The sequence below is a fragment of the Chelonia mydas genome, chromosome 25, assembly GCF_015237465.2.
Source record: "Chelonia mydas isolate rCheMyd1 chromosome 25, rCheMyd1.pri.v2, whole genome shotgun sequence".
Lineage (NCBI taxonomy): Eukaryota > Metazoa > Chordata > Testudines > Cheloniidae > Chelonia > Chelonia mydas.
This window is the reverse complement of record NC_057858.1, coordinates 14989739-15010025: the sequence shown is the minus strand read 5'-3', so window position 1 is coordinate 15010025 and position 20287 is coordinate 14989739. Positions and strand designations below refer to the sequence as shown.

The window sequence follows — 20287 nt, the reverse complement described above, 5'->3', positions numbered from 1 at the left end:
ACCCAAAGCGAACCATAAACAAGGGGTGGCCCATGGAAAGAGCTGAGGGTTTTGATGCACCAGTGAATGCCACTAGATGGCAGCACAGAGCTAACTCGCTTCCCCCTGCTGCCCCGACCCTGGTTCCAGCTCCAGGGCGCCGGGACTCAAACTCACCGCCCTGCGCACAGGTGGCAGGGGTTGCTGGGCTGACGCGCCGGCCCCTCCGTGGCAGCAGCCTCCATGTCACGGGACCCCACTCCCGCCTGCTGCCCCTGCCCCCGAATTCCCCCCCTGCCCCATCCACCAGGGTCTGACACCTACAGCAGTGCCGGCTCTCCCTGCTCAGCATCTCAGGCAGCCAGCCACGCCTGGCAGCCTCGCCCACCCCCCGGCACTGGGGGCGCGAGGGGCCAGCGAGCTGGGCCCCGCAGTGCAGAGCAGCCCACGCTGTGCAGGCGCATGGCTCCCTGGCGGCACTGACGAAATCGGGGGCATAATTCTGCACCAATCTCAATGCCCAGGGAGCAGAGCGCGCTGGGAGCGGCCCCTCCCCGAGGCTGGACTCTCCGCACCCCGGAGCAGCCAAGCATGGATTAAGGCAGACCAAATGTCAACACAGCGGGTCAGCCAGGGCAGGAGGGACTGGCAGAGCCGGGCAGGGAACCCAGAACGTTCCTGCTTCCTCGGGGCGGAACCACGCTGGCTGAAGCTTCCCCTCGCTGCACAGGCCATTTGCCCAGTGACTGGAGCAGAAATCCTGTGTTCTTGGTATCACCGAGTCCCCAGGCGATGTTCTGGAGCTGCTCCCTATGAAGCCAGCCAGGACTCTGGGGAAGTCTCCTCTCTGGGAGCAGCCTGTCTGCAGGACACACAGCTCACCCGGCTTCACCTTCCTGGGTCTGACCTCGGAGCATTCAGCATCCTCTGTCCCTCCGTGCGCTTCCCACAGCGAGTCCGCCCAGGTGGGGTCTTGGGGAAGCCAGAGGGTCCTGCCCCCCAACTCCGCAGTCAGACGGGACTCTCAGCCAGCCAGTGAAACAGAAGGTTTATTAGACGACAGGAACATGGTCTAACACAGAGCTTGTAGGTGCAGAGAACAGGACCCCTCAGCTGGGTCCATTTTGGGGGGCAGTGAGCCAGACAACCACGTCTGCCCTTCACTCCATGTCCCCAGCCAGCCCCAAACTGAAACTCCCTCCAGCCCCTCCTCCTCTGGGCTTTGTCCCTTTCCCGGGCCAGGAGGTCACCGGATTCCTTTGTTCTCCAACCCTTTAGCTCTCACCTTGCAGGGGGGAAGGGCCCATCAGTTGCCAGGAAACAGGGTGTTGGCCATTCTCTGTGTCCAGACCCCTGCACACACCTGCCCTCTAGGGCTCTGCAACGATCATACACCCTTATCCCACCACCTAGATACTTAAGAACTGCATAGGGGAAACTGAGGCATCCCCACACTATTCGGCAGAAACATTAAGAACAGTCCCACTTCATTACATCTCTCCCCCCTTCGAGATCGAACTGAGCGGGGTCACTTTAGCCGGTGACCTGGGGAAGTTCGAAGCCACCAACGTTCCCATGGATGACCCAGCATCTCTCCCATTCCTTGGTGGGAGTTACACCAGGCCCTTCCAGTTTCACACCCTCCCTTAGGTCGGGGGTGGTCGATAGCACTCGCAGGCTGCATGTGGGAAGGTTTATGCTGCCCGTGCCCTTTTGCCACCCCAAAACCCCAGGGGGTCAAACTGGGATCGGGTCTTCTCCCAGCGCTCCAGTCTGGAGGCCTGCAATTCGGGCTCTCTTGGTTAACAGCCCCCAACTTGACCTGGGCCACATACTGTTCACTTACAGAACTGGCATGGAGACATGCCTTTCTCGGCAACCTTGTCTCCCCAACAAGCTGGCCAAACAGCCACTTGGTTATAGGACTGTTTAACTTTCTTAACAGCTTTCACTCCATCTGAGACCTTCTCAGACTGGGAGTGGATGAGTCATTACACAAAGTAAAACTATTTCCCCATGTTTATTCCCCCCCCCCCCCCATTGCTCATCGGACAACATTCCTGTTAACTGCTGGAAATGGCCCACCTTGATTAACACTACAAAAGGTGTCCCCCCCCGCCTCCTCCCCTTCTGCTGGTAATAGCTCATCTTAAGTGATCACTCTCCTTACAGTGTGTATGGTAACACCCATTTTTTCATGTTCTCTGTGTATATAAATCTCCCCACTGTATTTTCCACTGAATGCATCCGATGAAGTGAGCTGTAGTTCACGAAAGCTTATGCTCAAATAAATTGGTTAGTCTCTAAGGTGCCACAAGTCCTCCTTTTCTTTTTGCGAATACAGACTAACACGGCTGCTACTCTGAAACTTCTCAAAGCTATCCACACTGGATCCTTCAACAGGAAAGTCAGTGGATCCATTCACAACAGAAAATTTCTGGCTGTTAGGAACTTTGAAACTTTCTTGATTAAATCACTTTCACACCCTTCAGTTGCAGTAAACTGCTTGCAAAGTCTCCATGAGGATTCCTTTCCCTAGGGCTTTTCTATACAACAATTCACCCCTCACAGAAATTCTGCTCTTACCCTCTTTACCTAGGCCTTGCTCTAGAGGAACACTTTCCTGAGCAACAACAGACTCTTTCTGGGTCTCACTTACATCCAGAATTACCTCTGACCCATCAGGCGGATTCCTACACCCTAACCCTTTCAGGCAAACTGACAGACTTCCTAGACAAAAGGTCAGAAGCATTCTCCTTCCCTTTGCCACACACAAGTTCAGGAATCTTTTCCTTCTTGCTACAGGTTTCCACACCCTCAGCAGGTAACACAACCACATCACCTTCATGCTCTCCTTGTGCCCTGGCTAGGATCTCACCCTGATTAGACAGAGTTGCTCCACCCTTTCCCAACAACACACTAGCAACAGGCAAAATACAAACACCAGAATTGTCTGGTCTCTGGGATTTTACATAGACACTAACTGGATGCGACCTGGTTACAGGGCCATTCTCCCGAGCAGACACAAACTTAGGACCCTTCCCTTCCTGGGCTTTAGCTGAATCCAGAACCAACTCTGAGACAACTGCACTACCCTCAACCATCACACGCTGAAAGGCCCCTTCTGTCTGCTCCACAGACAAAGAAGAGCCGGACACACTTTCTCCTTCCCCAGACACACAGTTTGGGATCTCATTCCCCTTGTCCCAGCACACAAGGCTGGTCACAGACAACTGCTTGGAGATCAGGGTAGCTCCCTCCACAGGCAAGTCAATACCCCTGACAGACACAGGCACGTTTCCTTCACTGTCACAATTCTCCACCCAGCTAACAGGTAAGGTCCAGGGACACTCATCTTCCACTCTCCTCGCCTTCCCACCCTGCTGACTAGACACAGCCATCAGCTCACAAGGCTGCCTAGGCTCCTCCAGACTTTCCTTACCAAGCACCTTGCCACTCCCAACAGATCCCCTGCCCTGCCTGTGTCTCCCCCCACTCAGCTGGGGTCTCAGCTCCCTCCTTGCTCAGCGCTGCCCTTGCTGTCCCAGTGGGGGTAGGCAGCGAGCTCGCTGCTTTCCTCACTGCATCAGAGCCAGCGTGAGCTCTCTCTCCGGTGTGCAGGGGGGCGGGGAGCATCTCTCTGTCCCAGGATCTCGCCACCCCAGGAATGTCTCCCCATTGACCATCACCTTCCACTCCCTCTGGGGAGGGACTTCACCCCAAGAAACTCCACACAGACATATAGGTTGGGACCAGGAGTGGGAGCCTGTCCACCTCCCCACCCATCTGGCTGACGGAGTCTATGGTCTTGGGACCCAGCAAGGGAGCTAGACACCGGGGCTTTTCTGCAGGGTCCCCCTGGTTCAAATCGCCAGCCTGCTCAAAGGCAGTGTGGTGGGCATCCACATCCCCCCCTCCTTCACCAGGGGCAGCAATTTAATCTCGAGGTTCCCTGTGGAACTGGCACTCCGGGGTCTATCCCCACTCACCCTGGGGAGGTCCCCTAGGCCTCTCCGCTCCCCCACCGCCAGTTCATGCTGCTGCTGCTTCTGCAGCTCTTTCTCGGGCTCTCGCTGTCTCTCACAGTCCTCTTGCTCTCTCGGACTCAGCTCCAATCCCGTCCGTCTCTGATCCCCCAGTGGGGAACCCGATCGTGAAGACCCTCATCTGGTCGGGGACAGGAGTCTTGGGGATGCCTGGCTACCACTCCAGCTGCTCCCAGATCCTGCTATAGCCCCATTTGTGGTCAGGAATCTGTTAGTCATCCTCCTCCAGCTGCACGATTAACTGTGCTTCGGTGAACTTCCCAATGCTCAACCCTCTCTTTCTGCACAGGGTTACAATGTCCTCCTTAAGGAGATGGTGACAGGACATCACTCCGCTCTTCCCAAGTTGTTGTGAACTCACAGGCCTGTGTGCTCTCAGCTCCCCATGGTTTCCAGGAAGAACCCCTAGTGTGCCAGCCTTTCTTGAGGTCACCACCTCTTTGCCAGGGTCGAGCGGCAGACTCCTCCGCTCCTTGGACTGCTCGCTGCAATCCCCAGGGGAACCCTGTTAATGCAAAAGTCCTTCTCTCTCCCAGGGCCAAGCCACAGGATCCTCTGCCCCTGAGACTGCTCACCGCAGTCCCCAAGGGGACCCCATTACTGCACAGTCCTTCTTGCTGGTCACACACTCCCAGGGGGTTAACTGCCCCCCGAAACCGCTCCTCTCTGAGCCTTCAGCACGCCTGGTCCTCGTCAATCCCCCTTCGTTTTACTGCTCGCCCGTCACTTACTGCAGGAAGTGCCATCCATGGGGTGCAGTACATCCCACTGCTGCCACCAGTTGTCACGGAGTCCCCGGACAATGCTCTGGAACTGCTCCCCATGAAGCCAGGCAGGACTCTGGGGAAGTCTCCTCTCTGGGAGCAGCCTGTCTTCAGGACACACAGCTCCCCCGGCTTCCACCTTCCTGGGTCTGACCTCGGAGCATTCAGCATCCTCTGCCCCTCCGTGCGCTTCCCACAGCGAGTCCGCCCAGGCGGGGTCCTGGGGAAGCCAGAGGGTCCTGCCCCCCAACTCCGCAGTCAGACGGGACTCTCAGCCAGCCAGGAAAACAGAGGTTTATTAGACGACAGGAACATGGTCTAACACAGAGCTTGTAGGTGCAGAGAACAGGACCCCTCAGCTGGGTCCATTTTGGGGGACAGTGAGCCAGACAACCACGTCTGCCCTTCACTCCTCATCCCCAGCCCAGCCCCAAACTGAAACCCCCTCCAGCCCCTCCTCCTCTGGGCTTTGTTCCTTTCCCGGGCCAGGAGGTCACCGGATTCCTTTGTTCTCCAACCCTTTAGCTCTCACCTTGCAGGGGGGAAGGGCCCAGGCCATCAGTTGCCTGGAAACAGGGTGTCGGCCATTGTCTGTGTCCAGACCCCTGCACACACCTGCCCTCTAGGACTCTGCAATGATTATACACCCTTACCCCACCACCTAGATACTTAAGAACTGCATAGGGGAAACTGAGGCACCCCCACAATATTCAGAGGAAACATTAAGAACAGTCCCACTTCGTCACAGCTTCCCACAGTGAGTCCGCCCAGGCAGGCTCCTGGGGAAGCCAGAGGGTCCTGCACCCCAACTTCGCAGTCAGACGTGACTCTCAGCCAGCCAGGAAAACAGAGGTTTATTAGACAACATGAACATGGTCTAACACAGAGCTTGTAGGTGCAGAGAACAGGACCCCTCAGCTGGGTCCATTTTGGGGGGCAGTGAGCCAGACAACCACATCAGCACTTCACTCCCCATCCCCAGCCAGCCCCAAACTGAAACTCTCTCCAGCCCCCCCGCCCCCCGCTTTGTCCCTTTCCCGGGCCAGGAGGTCACCTGATTCCTTTGTTCTCCAACCCTTTAGCTCTCACCTTGCAGGGGGGAAGGGCCAGGCCATTAGTTGCCAGGAAAGAGGGTGTCAGCCATTCTCTGTGTCCAGACCCCTGCACACACCTGCCCTCTAGGGCTCTGCAATGATCATACACCCTTACCCCACCCCTAGATACTTAAGAACTGCATAGGGGAAACTGAGGCACCCCCACACTATTCAGAGGAAACATTAAGAACAGTCCTGCTTCGTCACACTTGGCACCACAGCTCTGGCCATAATGTGGGCAACACCAGTGGCCAGGGCTGGGGGCTGTGGATGAAGGGCAGGCGTGCTGGCCCAGGGATATCCCAGTCCTGGGTCTGTGACACTGCGGAAACTGTGCAGAGAGAAGGACAGAAGCGGGCCAGGGTTTCAGCCTGCCTGAGTCCCGTCTCTCCAGCTTGCAGCGGGCAGGAAAGGCTGCGCCATGCAGCAGGGAGAGAGCTGGCACAGGCTGGCATCAGGCTCTCTGACATGGGGGGGACAGGACAGCGACAAAGGGAGGCTAATGGATGCTGGGAGGCTGGCAGCTGTGGGAGCCCCCTGCCCTGGGGGTGTGAGCAGGGGCTGCGCCAGGTAGTGGGGGAGGTGCGGGGACAGTGACAGATTTGTTTAATTTGCACGCCAGCCTGAGTGAGGCCATTTTGCAGGGAGCAGCAAGCACCGCGGCCCCTTCCTAAGGGCTGGTTATATATGGGCGCTGTCCCTGGCTGGCAGCTCAGCCATTGCAGGGGCAGTGGGAGAGTGCAACCAAATTATCCTCTGGCTGCGGGACCCCCCGGGGCCGCTTGCCAGTAAAAGCCCTGGCCTCATGTCTCTTCATTCGCTCCTGATGGATGAGCAATAACCCGCCGAGCCCCCTGCTGCCCCCGGGCACTCTGGGCAGCCACCTGGGCCTCGAGGTGCCACGCGCTGCAAGCTACACAGGAAACGCCTCCTGGCTCTTCAGGTGGCTGCCCCGGCCCGTTCCCTGAGCGGGAGGGGGGCACATGGGGCACATGCAGAGCAGAATGGCCCACAGCCTGGCCCCTTCTTAGCCCCACCGGCCAGCCACCTGCTGAGCTATGGGCAAGGCCTGGGTGGAACGGTGAGCAGCTCTGGGGGGGCAGAAGTGGTTTCTAGAGGTGACAGGAGGAAGCTGGGAGCCCGAGCTCCTGGGTTCTTCAAGAACTGGCTCTGCCCTGCCCCCCCTTTCAGTGGGATAGCCCCGAACGCACACGGAAAGGGTTTAACATTGAACTCTCCTCAGTCCACGGTCAGGGTCTTTCAGGCCAGTCCGCGAGTGCTGCTGTCCCCTGCCCCACCTGCCCGCTACCTCTCTGGCTGCAGCTTTGCTGCTGGTACTGGACCCCGGGGCTGCCCGAGATGGACTCTGCCCAATGCACGGTGTGCCCTGGAGAGAGAGACACCCTCTGCTGTTCTAGGGACGCAGGACCCTACTGGGCAGCCCCAGGGGGAACGGCCAGCCCCTGTAACCTGTGTCAGTGGACAGTGATGTGGGGTGCTTCGGGTCTGCAGGGTGTGACAGTGGGTCTGTGTCACAGCACAGGCATGGAGGGGTATGTGCGTGTGTACGTGCATGTAAACGTGTGCACCAATTAGCTGTTTTGCTTAGTACAGATGCTAGAAGTCTAAATAATAAGCTGGGTGAATGTGAGTGCCTGGCATTAAATGGGGATATTGATCTAATAGGCACCAACGACACTTGGGGAGCGTTGACAATCAATGGGACATGGTAACACCAGGGTCCGGAATATATATAGGAATGACAGTCGGTCACGCTGGGGGCGTGGGGGGAGGGAGAGGTGCACTACATGTAAATGAATATGGTAAAAATCTTAAATGATTCCAACCGTATCGTAGAATCTCTCTGGATAGAAATTCCAGGCTTGACTAATAAGAGGATAGCAGTAGGAATATGCCACAACCCCCTGACCAGGATGGTGACCATGAGTGTGAAATTCTCACTGTTCACTCCCGTTTCCAGATTATTTATGAATATGTTGAACAACACCAGTGCCAATACCGGGACGCCGCAATTTGCATTGTGAAAACAGACTATTTCTATGCTTTGTTTCCTATCTTTTAACCAGTTACTGATCCATGAGAGGACCTTCCCTCTTACCCCATGACAGCTTTCTTTGCTTAAGAGCCTTTGGTGAGGGACCTGGTCAAAGGTTTTTTGAAAGTCCATACACTACACCCACTGGATCACCCTTGTCCACAGGTTTGTTGACACCCTCGAAGAATTCGAGTAGATTGGTGAGGCAGGATTTCCCTTTACAAAAACTGGGTTGACTTTTCCCTAACAAATCATGGTCATCTGTGTGTCTGATCGTTCTGTTCTTTACTATAGTTTCAAAAAATCAGCCAGGTACTGAAGTTAACCTTATCACCTCTGGAGCCTTTTTTAAAATAGACTTTGCATGAGCTTCCCTCCAGTCAGAGGATTAGAAAGGCTAAAAAACCAGAAAACCCGATAATAATGGGGGATTTCAGCTATCCCCATATTTACTGGGAACATGTCACCTCAGGGAGGATGCAGAGGTAAAATAAAAACCACTAATGACTGCTTCTTGGAGCAGCTAGTCCAGGGACCTGCAAGGGGAGAGACAATTCTTGATTTAGTATGAAGTATTACATCGGATCTAGTCAAAGAGGTGGATGTAGCTAAACCACTTGCTAACAGTGACCATAATGTAATTAAATTTAACATCCTTGTAGTCAGGAAATACCAAAGAAACCCACCATGGCAGTATTTAACTTCAAAAAGGGGAACTACACAAAATGAGGAAGCTAGTTAAATGGAAGTTAAAAGTAAGAGTCACAAGAGTGAAATGCCTGTAAACTGCATGGAAACTTTTAAAAAACACCATAATAGAGGCTCAAAACTAAACATATACCCCAAAATTAAAAAAAAAAAAAAAAAAAAAACCACAGTAAGACATCTGAAAAAATGCCACCATGGCTAAACAGCAGAGTAAGAGAGGTGACAAGAGGCAAACAGGCAGCCTTTAAAAATTGGAAGTCAAATCCTACTGAGGAAAATAGAAAGGAGCATAAACTCTGGCAAGCCAACCATGACTGCATAACTAGGAAGGCCAATTTTTTTAAAGTACATCAAGCAGGAAACCTGCCTAACAATCATGGAGGTCACTGGAGGATCAAGGTGCTAAAGGAGCACTCAATGAAGACAAAGCCATTGTGTAGAAGCTAAATGAATTCTTTGCATCTGTCTTCACTGCACAGGACGTGAGGGAGATTCTCACACCCGAGCCATTCTTTTTAGGTGACAAATCTTAGGAACTGTCCCAGATTGAGGTGTCAATAGAGGGGAGTGGGGAACAAACTGATAAATTAAACAATAAGTCACCAGGACCAGATGGCATTCACCCAAGAGTTCTGAAGAAGCTCAGATATTTCAGAACTAGTAACTATGGTCTGTAAAATATTGTTTAAACCAGTCTCTGGACCAGCTGACTGGAGGGAAGCTCATGCAAAGTCTATTTTAAAAAAGGCTCCAGAGGCGATAAGGTTAACTTCAGTACCTGGCTGATTTTTTGAAACTATAGTAAAGAACAGAATGATCAGACACACAGATGACCATGATTTGTTGGGGAAAAGGTGCTTGGTAAGGAAAGTCTGGATGAGCCTAGGCAACCTTGTGAGCCGATGGCTGTGTCTAGTCAGCAGGGTGGGAAGGCGAGGAGAGTGGAAGATGAGTGTCCCTGGACCTTACCTGTTAGCTGGGTGGAGAATTGTGACAGTGAAGGAAACGTGCCTGTGTCTGTCAGGGGTATTGACTTGCCTGTGGAGGGAGCTACCCTGATCTCCAAGCAGTTGTCTGTGACCAGCCTTGTGTGCTGGGACCAGGGGAATGAGATCCCAAACTGTGTGTCTGGGGAAGGAGAAAGTGTGTCCGGCTCTTCTTTGTCTGTGGAGCAGACAGAAGGGGCCTTTCAGCGTGTGATGGTTGAGGGTAGTGCAGTTGTCTCAGAGTTGGTTCTGGATTCAGCTAAAGCCCAGGAAGGGAAGGGTCCTAAGTTTGTGTCTGCTCGGGAGAATGGCCCTGTAACCAGGTCGCATCCAGTTAGTGTCTATGTAAAATCCCAGAGACCAGACAATTCTGGTGTTTGTATTTTGCCTGTTGCTAGTGTGTTGTTGGGAAAGGGTGGAGCAACTCTGCCTGATCAGGATGAGATCCTAGCCAGGGCACAAGGAGAGCAGGAAGGTGATGTGATCGTGTTACCTGCTGAGGGTGTGGAAACCTGTAGCAAGAAGGAAAAGATTCCTGAACTTGTGTGTGGCAAAGGGAAGGAGAATGCTTCTGACCTTTTATCTAGGAAGTCTGTCAGTTTGCCTGAAAGGGTTAGGGTGTAGGAATCCGCCGGATGGGTCAGAGGTAATTCTGGATGTAAGGGAGACCCAGAAAGAGTCTGTTGTTGCTCAGGAAAGTGTTCCTCTAGAGCAAGGCCTAGGTAAAGAGGGTAAGAGCAGAATTTCTGTGAGGGGTGAATTGTTGTATAGAAAAGCCCTAGGGAAAGGAGTCTTTGCAAGCAGTTTACTGCAACTGAAAGGTGTGAAAGTGATTTAATCAAGAAAGTTTCAGTTCCTAACAGCCAGAAATTTTCTGTTGTGAATGGATCCATTGACTTTCCTGTTGAAAGATCCAGTGTGGAGAGCTTTGAGAAGGTCTCAGATGAAGTGAAAGCTGTTAAGAAAGTTAAACAGTCCTATAACCAAGTGGCTGTGTTTGGCCAGCTTGTTGGGGAGAAGACCCAATCCCAGTTTGACACCCTGGGGTTTTGGGGTGGCCAAAGGGCACGGGCAGCATAAACCTTCCCACATGCGGCCTGCGAGTGCTATCGACCACCCCCGACCTAAGGGAGGGTGTGAAACTGGAAGGGCCTGGTGTAACTCCTACCAAGGAATGGGAGAGATGCTGGGGCATCCATGGGAACGTTGGTGGCTTCGAACTTCCCCAGGTCACTGGCTAAAGTGACCCCACTCAGTTCGATCTTGAAGGGGGGAGAGATGTAATGAAGTGGGACTGTTCTTAATGTTTCCTTTGAATAGTGTGGGGGTGCCTCAGTTTCCCCTATGCAGTTCTTAAGTATCTAGGTGGTGGGATAAGGGTGTATGATCATTGCAGAGCCCTAGAGGGCAGGTGTGTGCAGGGGTCTGGACACAGAGAATGGCCGACACCCTGTTTCCTGGCAACTGATGGCCTGGGCCCTTCCCCCCTGCAAGGTGAGAGCTAAAGGGTTGGAGAACAAAGGAATCAGGTGCTCTCCTGGCCCGGGAAAGGGACAAAGCCCAGAGAAGGAGGGGCTGGGGAGAGTTTCAGTTTGGGGCTGGCTGGGGACATGGAGTGAAGTGCAGACGTGGCTGTCTGGCTCACTGCCCCCCAGAATGGACCCAGCTGAGGGGTCCTGTTCTCTGCGCCTGCAGGCTCTGTTTTACACCATGTTCCTGTCGTCTAATAAACCTCTGTTTTACTGGCTGGCTGAGAGTCACGTCTGACTGCGGAGTTGGGGGGCAGGACCCTCTGGCTTCCCCAAGACCCCACCTGAGCGGACTCGCTGTGGGAAGCGCACGGAGGGGCAGAGGAGGCTGAATGCTCCGAGGTCAGACCCAGGAAAGTGGAAGCCGGGTGAGCTGTGTGTCCTGCAGACAGGCTGCTCCCAGAGAGGAGACTTCCCCAGAGTCCTGCCTGGCTTCATGGGGAGCAGCTCCAGAGCATCACCCGGGGACTCCGTGACACCAGGGTCACCCAATGAAATGAGCAGGCAGCAGGTTTAAAACAAATGAAGGGAAGTACTTCTTCACACAACGCACTGTTACCCTGGGGAACTCATTGGTCGGGGATGTTGTGAAGGCCAAAAGTGTAACAGTTCAAAGAAGAAAAGGAGTACTTGTGGCACCTTAGAGACTAACCAATTTATTTGAGCATGAGCTTTGAGTTCAAAGAAGAACTAGATACATTCCTGGAGGACAGGGCCCTCAATGGCTGTTAGCCTAGACGGTCAGGGACGCAACCCCATGCTCCGGGTGTCCCTGAACCTCTGACTGCCAGACTCTGGGACTGGACAACAGGAGAGGCATCTCTCGATAACTGCCCTGCTCTGTTCACTCCGTCTGACACACCTGACACTGGCCACTGTCAGCGACAGGCATGGGGCTAGATGGACCATGGGGCTGACCCAAAGTGGCCATTTGTATGTCCTTACTCCATGCTGCTATTGCTCCCCCACAATGCCCTGCAGAGCAGAGGTTACAAGGCTTCCATTTACCCAGCAGACCCCCAGCTGGTGTGTCAGTCCCCTGTATTGACCCATCCACTGGGGAGTCTCCCCCCAGCACCTCTGCCTGCTCGGGACCCAGATGGAAACACCGACCATTTTGCCTGAGAGTCGCCTGGTTGCACGTGCCTGTGCGTGGCTAGGAGAGTCACAGACGTGTTCTCGCCCCCGAAAAGCTCTTAAGGCAGAGAAAGCACCAGACGCCCACGCGAGCAGCTATCGCTCCTCAGCAAGTTAGTCTCCAGACTTCATTTCTGTTCGGTTTATGGCGGGGGGGCCTCTCATCAATCTCTAGGTGCAATTACAGTGAGCGTTTACAGGCGCACATCCCTCTCTGCCCAGCCTCAGCCCTAGAGCAGACTGCAAGGCTGTCTGCATCCTCCAGCCCTGCACGCAGCTATTGCTTTCCTCGCTGGAGAACACACCGCAGGGCAGGCGAACGCCTGGTCAAGGGGGCGAGTTTATTAGCCAACCTACTGGCAGCAGGGTCTGCTATGTTAGAGTTGCCTTCTGGTCCAAGATCAGGCTGGGACCCCTCTCTCCAGCCTCCCACACAGGGCCAGTGAGGGATGAGCCTTATGGCAGGGAGACCAGGAGCCCCCAGTAAGGGGAGCTGCAGCAGCCTGTCCCTTTGCTGGCACAAAACCCCACGTCTGGGATATTTGCAGCACCAAGGACTGTGGGAGGCTGGTAAATTTCCATGTGAAACGTCATCCCTCCCCCCAGTGCATGCCTTGGCCCAGCGCTGCAACAGGAGCCAGCCCCCAGAACGTGTTCAGAACTGCGCTAGAATGGGCGGAGCGTGGGAGGCTGGGCATTACCCTGGGTCAGCGTCATGGTCCAGTGATGGAACGGAGCACGGCCCGGGGGCCTGGGCTCAGTTCAGCTCATTTCCTGCAGCCCTGGCATCGAAACTCTCCCTGATCAGCCGAGCCTTGGACGATGCGGCAGCCAGGAGAGTTTGGGGCAGGGCAGGGCATGGGGTGGGCTGGAGCCAGGGACCACAAAGAATCCCAACAGCCACAGCGTGAGAGGGCAGCGAGAAGGGGTGGGCAGGGGGCAGGCACCATCCCCCTGGGATTAACTCAGAGCAGAGAGCACGGTCCCCCCCCCAACACAATCTGCAGCACCAGCTGAGCACGGTGTTGCCCATCCCCTTCTCTGGGCGTTACACTCCCCTTGGGCAGGGGCTCTGAGACCCTCACTCTGCCGCGTCTGGCACTGGCATCCGGGGGCCCTACCAAGCAGAGCGCTGGGGTCTGAACTGCCGGGCACGGCCCCAGTGCAATGGGGGTCCCAATGGCCCGAGCACAGCGGAGCTGTTCTCACTGTCCCATTGTCACAGCAGCCGGGCGCAGCGACGGCAGCCCCGGAGCCCGAACCCCAGAACACAACAGCAGTGACAGCGCAGGATTCACCCCCATTCCTGGGGCGAGGGGAGCCCGTTCTCCACAGCTCAGGGGATCTGGGTTCTACCGCCGGCTCTAATCCCAGCTCTCTGAGCCTGGGCAAGCGCCCTCTCCTCTCCGGGCCCCCGTCCCTGCCTGGAGGGGGGTCATCACCTCCCTCCTGCACAGGGCCATGGGGAGCAGAACCTCCCCAAGCAGGACCCACCCAGCTCGGGACATGATGGTGCCAGGCCCGGCCCAGACCCAGCGAGAGCCAGCCCCTGCCCCAGAGAGCCCATAAGAAGCTGTGGATGTGGGTGTGTGGGGGGAGCAGGGCCTGGCACAGGGTCGCAGTCACCCCGCAGCACAGCGAGGATGTTTGTGGGACTGCCAGGCCTCGCCCCCTTGCTGTGGGAGGTTTGGGCCGGTAACCCCTGCCGGCCAGCGGGTGGGATCACACCGCTCCCTGCAAGGCTTTCAGAAGGGCCTTGAGTTCTGCTGTGAGAAAGGGGCTTCCCGTTCCCCTTGAATGGATGGTTCTGTGCTGGGTTCTCTCCCCAGAAGGGTGCCTGGAGGGAGCGAGGCCGAGAGCCTGGGCCAGCGGACAGGGCAGGTCACTTTCCCGCACGGAGAGAGCAGCCCCTTGGGAAAACACCTGCTCGGAGACTGTGTTTACTTGGCCTGAGTCACGGAGTTATTTCTGGCTGCTCAGCCTGGCTGGGAAGGCACGAAAACAAGATCAGGAGGCTAAGAGCACATGGAGCCCTGGGAGAGCCGCCAGAGAGCCAGCTGCCATGGCCCCGCTTGGGCGCAAGAGCAGGGCAATTGAGCCTCAGCTGCGCGAGCCAGCCAAAGGCTCAGCAGCGATTCCCAGCCTGGTGCTAGAGGGCACAGTGTCCTCTTCTGTCTGAGGCAGAAGCCCCAGGCCTGAGCTCAGGTCTATCTCCCCAGAACACATGCGGGTCACAGCTGCCGGGCCAGCGTCCAAGCTAAGTCTGTGCATCTCCCGCCCTGAAACTGCTGCAGGATCAGTGGGAAAGAGCAGAAAAGGACGTGGATTTCTGGAGGAAGGTCCCTGCCCCAGGCTGCTCCGGGGAGTCACCCTCGAAGGCAAGCGATATGGGCAGGGAGAACGCCAGGAGTCCAGACCCATCTACTGCACACCCCGGCCATGCTACTCCACACGGACTCTGTCACGGCCCCGCAGGATCTGAGCTACAGCCAGCTCTGGAGCAGTCTCTTGGAGGAACCCCTTCGGTGTGCCAGACCCCCAAGGGGGTCCCACTTTTCCTTCAGGGTAGGCCCCACAGCCCGACCACAGCCTAGACTCAAGCCTCTGGGTTCGAGGTCTCCTGGGTCACAGTGTGAGCTCTGCCCAGGGAGCCCAGCGATTTATGACTTTCCCTAAGGCCAGGGAACGGCTCCCTTCCTGGGAGAGGGGAGCTGGGCCCAGCCCTGCCTGCGGGGCCAGACCCAGCTGGGTCCAACTGCAGCAAATCACAACACACAAGGAGAGGCCTCCCCCATCCAGCCTCCCCAGCCCCCCACTCCATGCCCGGACACTGGGCCCTGCTCCCGGAGAGGCTGGGGCTGGCTCAGGATTTTTGCCTGGAAGGGGCCACCAGGGCACTTGGCGCTTTGCCGCCAGCTACAAGAAGGTCCCTGCCCAGGGCTTGCAATCCCGGGACAAGTCACAGCCATGGGTGTCAGAGGGTCCCAACGGGGTGGGCACGGAAAGAAGGACCTGCGTTTGTGGGGGAGGGGTCTGTATTTGGCACCGTGGAGCGATGGGCTCCCAGGATCCACCGTGCCGGGGTGCTGAGCAGAGTCGGGGGACTCAGGCCCCTAGGCCTGTGCTGGGGTGCGGAGCCATCAGTGCCTCTGGCATGGCCTGGGGGGTCAGGCCCCTGTGCCACACGCCTGAGAAGACAGGGCAGCTGGAAAGGGGCCCACTGGATGGCACCTGTCATCTCATGGGGCACTCGCGGGCAGTGACATCGTGACTAAATGCTCGGCCTGCAGGGGTGGGGGCAAAGCGAGCAGGCGGGGAGGGGGAAATCACCCGGCTGCCCCGCCCCACCCCTCAGGGCTAGCTGCTGTCAGGGGCTTGGTGCAGCAGCCCGGGGCAGCGGGCCGGGACTCAGAGCTATTTCATGGGGCTGGCACTGGCAGAGGAATGGACGGTCTGTTCGGAACAAGCAGCGGGCCGGGACACACCACGGGACTGAGCTCTCTCGTCCTGGAGTCCTGCAGAGCAGAGGGGAGTGCAGGGGACGCTCTGCACCTGCTCTGAGCATCCCCCGAGCCCTGGGCTTTGCGTCAGGCATGTTCCACTAGCACTGAACTCCCTCGGCTCGTTCCCAGGAGGTGGCTGCCGGCCTGGTCTCTGGGGAACGGCGGGGCCAGGACGGGCAGAGCAGAGCCAAGTCGCTATGCCAGGTGCAGCAGTTAGCTGCCAGCTCTCCTAGTGCCGCTCGTTAGCACCCCCCAATTGCTGGCTGCTTTGTGGGGCCCTTCTTTGGCTGCTGGCCATTCTGAGAAAGGCCTAGCTTCCTCCAGTGACTGGAGCGTGACGAAGCGGGACTGTTCTTAATGTTTTCTCTGAATATTGTGGGGGTGCCTCAGTTTCCCCTATGCAGTTCTTAAGTTTCTAGGTGGTGGGATAAGGGTGTATGATCGTTGCAGAGCCCTAGAGGGCAGGTATGTGCAGGAGTCTGGACACTGAGAATGGCCGACACCCTGTTTCCTGGCACCTGATGGCCTGGGCCCTTCCCCCCCGGAAGGTGAGAGCTAAAAGGTTGAAGACAAAAAAGATTAGGTGACCTCCTGGCGGGGGAAAGGAACAAAGCCCAGAGGGGGAGGGGCTGGAGGGAGTTTCAGTCTGGGGCTGGCTGGGGACCTGGAGTGAAGTGCAGACGTGGTTGTCTTGCTCACTGCCCCCCAAAATGGACCCAGCTGAGGGGTCCTGTTGTTTGCACCTACAAGCTCTGTTTTAGACCATGTTCCTGTCGGCTAATAAACCTTCCGTTTTACTGGCTGGCTGAGAGTCACATCTGACTGTGGAGTTGGGGGGCAGGACCCTCTGGCTTCCCCAGGACCCCGCCTGGGCGGACTCGCTGTGGGAAGCGCACGGAGGGGCAGAGGATGCTGAAGGCTACGAGGTCAGACCCAGGAAGGTGGAAGCCGGATGAGCTGTGTGTCCTGCAGACAGGCTGCTCCCAGAGAGGAGACTTCCCCAGAGCCCGGCTTCGTAGGGAGCAGCTCCAGAGCATGGCGCGGGGACGCCAGGACAAGGAGGCAGAAACTGTTTAGCTGCTGTGTTGTCCCCTATCATTTCCCTCACTTGGGATGGGAGCCTGGGAGACCCTGGGTCAGATCCCAAACCGCCGAACCCCAGCCATGGAGCCACGGCCAGACACGTGCCCCCTCCCTTCCCCCCGGCAGCAGCATGCACTTACAGAGCGGGGCTGGGCAGCATGGGGGCGAGTCCCCTCTGACACAGAGGGCTCCTGGCCTCTTCTCCCCTTTCTCCGCAGCCTGGGGGCCCCAGCAGAGCGGGGTGGAGGAGGTCCAGCAAGTCTGGTTGCCCAGATGGAGCAGGGCCTTCGTGCGAGAGCTCCAGGTCACCTTCCAGGCCTCTCTGCGGTTTGGGCCACATTTCGTTTTCCCACCTTTTTTAAAAAACAGCTGCAGCTCTGTGGCCTGGCTCCGCGCCCGCCTCCGGCCAGCTCGGCCCCCAGCATTAACACCCTGTCAAGGCTCCCACCCATGTCCTGCTTCCTCCTAATTACTGAACACACCAGCCCCGGGGGCTTCCCCAGGCCCGACAGCTCTTCCCCCCAGAGCACGCTCTGGCCAGGCAGGTTCCGACCGGCATCACGTGGCCTGCAGCCACACTGGGGTGTCTCCCTCGCCCACTGGATCGTGGGGAACCGAACGGAAGCAGCAGCTCAGCGTGTGGCCCGTGAGTGTCTGTGACAGCTGGGAGCAGGGCAAGCCAGCCTGCTCCACGCAGACCTCCTGGCGAGAAGCCTTTTCAGGGCACCCTGCAGCCCCAGAGATGGGCACCAAAGCCAAGGCACTGGACTGTGGACCAGACCGACCCCTCTGTGTCTATTTCACCAGGAAATGGCTCGTCCATCCCTGGGCTTCTCATGCTGCTCACCCTGCCCGACGCGCAGAGGCTCCTGGGCCAGGGCAGTGTCTCCTTCTGTGCTCCTGCAGCATGGCATGGGACCGGCCCCCATCAATCATTCAGTTACACAGGGCACGGGCTCTGCTGGCGAGAGCAGAGTGGTGGGGGGCAGCCAGGCCTCAGACTGCAGCTCCCCAGCCATGGGACAGCGACGCTCTGGCGGGCTGAGGTCTGAGGAGCTGCACTGGCTGCAGGAGCCCCGAGAAGCCCTCCCCCGGCCCTGGGAGGGAGAGGGGTCCATCGCCTTGTGGGCCAGAGGCTGGTTCCCATTCCGCAGAGGCCCCTGTGCTCTCGGTGCCCCAGCCGGAACATGGAGTCGCTCTGGGTTAGTTTTCTTTCAGGCCTCCAACTTGCAGGGCAGAGCAGGGCGATGGTCTCACCCAGCGGTTGGGGGAGGGGCTGCAGTTCAGGACTCCTGGGTTCTATCACTGCTCAGCCACCCATGTCCTTTTGTGGGGTTAATCCTGGTGACGGGAGGGCTGCGGGCCCTCCACGATCCCTAGAGGAACGGTGCTGGGAGAGGATTCAGGCCAGAGCCGCCACAGTCCAAAGGGCAACCTCTGTTACCTCCTGGCTGTGTCCCTGCTGCAGGGCTGGGGACAGGTGTGGAACCAGGGGCAGCTGAAGACTTGGGCTCCCCAGAGGCCCCCCTTGGAAGCCAGGCTCGGCCATCTGTCCCCCTGCTCAGGCACCCACAGGAGGCTGCTGGTCAGCCCCTGAACCCCAAGGCAGAGCTTTGCCCCTCCTGCAGACCGACAAAACCGCTGCTGCAGTGCTTGAAACCCGGCTGGTACCAAGGGCGCGGCTGGGAATGGGAGCAGACGCCTTGCAGAGATCAGGCTCAAGACCCATTCCCCCGTGGCTCTCCGGGCCTGCACCAGGAGCTGCAGTTAGCAACCCTTTTATTTTCTAACCCACAGGTGACACAAGATCCCTTCCAGGCATCAGCTCTGTCCTGCTGGGGGGGCAGCATGGATCATTCTTGGCAGACCATCTGGGAGCCAGCACTCAGCACGGTGCCCCGCCGGCCATTTCCCCGGGGCCCTGCGGGAGGCACCATTATGGCTTTTTCCACAAGCGGCTCCTACGCGGAGCTGGGGGCAAAGGTCTCGTTCCGCATCCTCCTCTGGGGGCTGTAATCACCAAGGCCCAGCGAGCCCGCGTCAGAGCCTCACAAGTGGGAATTAAGAGGACTTGGCAGGGGAAAGGGGCTGGGATTGTGTCTTTTCATTTAAAGAGCAATTTCCATGCAGCTGCATCTGCACCAGCCACTCCCTCGATTTAAACAAAACATGGGGGGCGGGGGGATGACAGCCTTCCTAGGTTCTCTGCGTCCCCTGCTATTGAATAACAGCCTGACGGGTTCACGCACAACAGCCCTTCCCAGGAAGTGTCTCTAATTTCACCATAATTTATCCCCTCCTAAGACAGGTGCTTAAGGATCATTTTCTTCCAGACTCAGGCAGAGAAACTCTTACTGCACAAAATTCATTTTCTGTTGAGAAACAACTTGGCTGTCCCAGCGACTGGCTCAGGGACGCTCACCCCAGTGCTTCCTAGGATGCCCTGGCCGCTGCATGGGTGGGTGCTAGATTGTACCTGCCCTGGGCCACGGCTGAGCCCAGATTCCCGGCTTTCAACCGGAACGTGCTGACAATGCCGAGCGCTGGTGGCATTTGCATCAGATGGTGCAGAGACCGGTTGAGAGATTGTGAAGCCAGGCAGCGTCCCACTCCAGCAGGGGATTCTGTGGGCGTTTCTATAAAGTCTTTGATTACTCATCATGGAGCAGGGCATTAGTGCAAACTTCACGCATCTAAATGGAGCTACAGGAGCCATATCCATTGCACTAGAGCCCCCCGCCCTGCACGCGCACACGCACACGCACACCCTGGGCTTCTGTCCGCCATCTCTGTGGCGGAGGCAGGAAAGCAGGGGCTGGTGCTGCAGAGCCTGGCTGGCTGAGGGCGAAGGCCTGGGAACAGACGCTGCTTGTGCAGGTTCCCCTCGGTTTGGGTCTGTGCGTTTTCACAAGGAAATGTGATGCTGATTAAACAGCGCGCAGAAGAGAGTGTCGAAATAGCTCCCGGGAGCGGCTTTGCTAGTGCCAGCAACGCTGAAATCAGTGCCTGCCCTTGTTTTAATCAACTTAATGAGTAAATAAACCAATGGCATTAAACAAGTGTGAGCCTTGGAACCACTGGCGTGCTCACTCCCTCCCGTGGGACGCCTGTCCATACCCCGGCTCCCCCACCCCACTCCTCAGTTAGAGTAACGGCTCCACAGAAGGGGCCTCCAGGCTGCACCCCTGTATCACACAGGCCAGAGAATCCCCCAACGAGCCGTCGCCAGCCCGAACTTCTGTCTAAGCAAGAGTGCGGCTTTCGGGAAGAGACACCCAATCCCAGGTAGTTCTCTGGGGCAGGGACGCTCCCTTTAGCTCCTGCAATGCCCCTGCAGGAGCAGCACGCATGGCACCAGGCCACGGCGCAGGGAGGGGCCAGCCCCCCCAGTGCACCCCCCCA

At 57.1% G+C, this 20287-nt stretch overlaps 1 protein-coding gene across 4 annotated transcripts in view; it reads right to left on the bottom strand.

The window, feature by feature from the left end:
- Nucleotides 1-20287, bottom strand: part of PDE4C (phosphodiesterase 4C) — a 105130-nt gene that overhangs the window by 50327 nt on the left and 34516 nt on the right. The window contains exon 1 of one of the 4 annotated variants that reach the window (XM_037885886.1): nucleotides 17026-17060. The exons of the other annotated variants lie outside the window; for them this stretch is intronic. Coding sequence (XP_037741814.1) covers nucleotides 17026-17045 — 20 coding nt within the window. The 5' untranslated portion in view covers nucleotides 17046-17060. Of the gene's footprint in view, nucleotides 1-17025; nucleotides 17061-20287 lie in introns of those variants that run through there. 4 annotated transcript variants of the gene reach the window in all.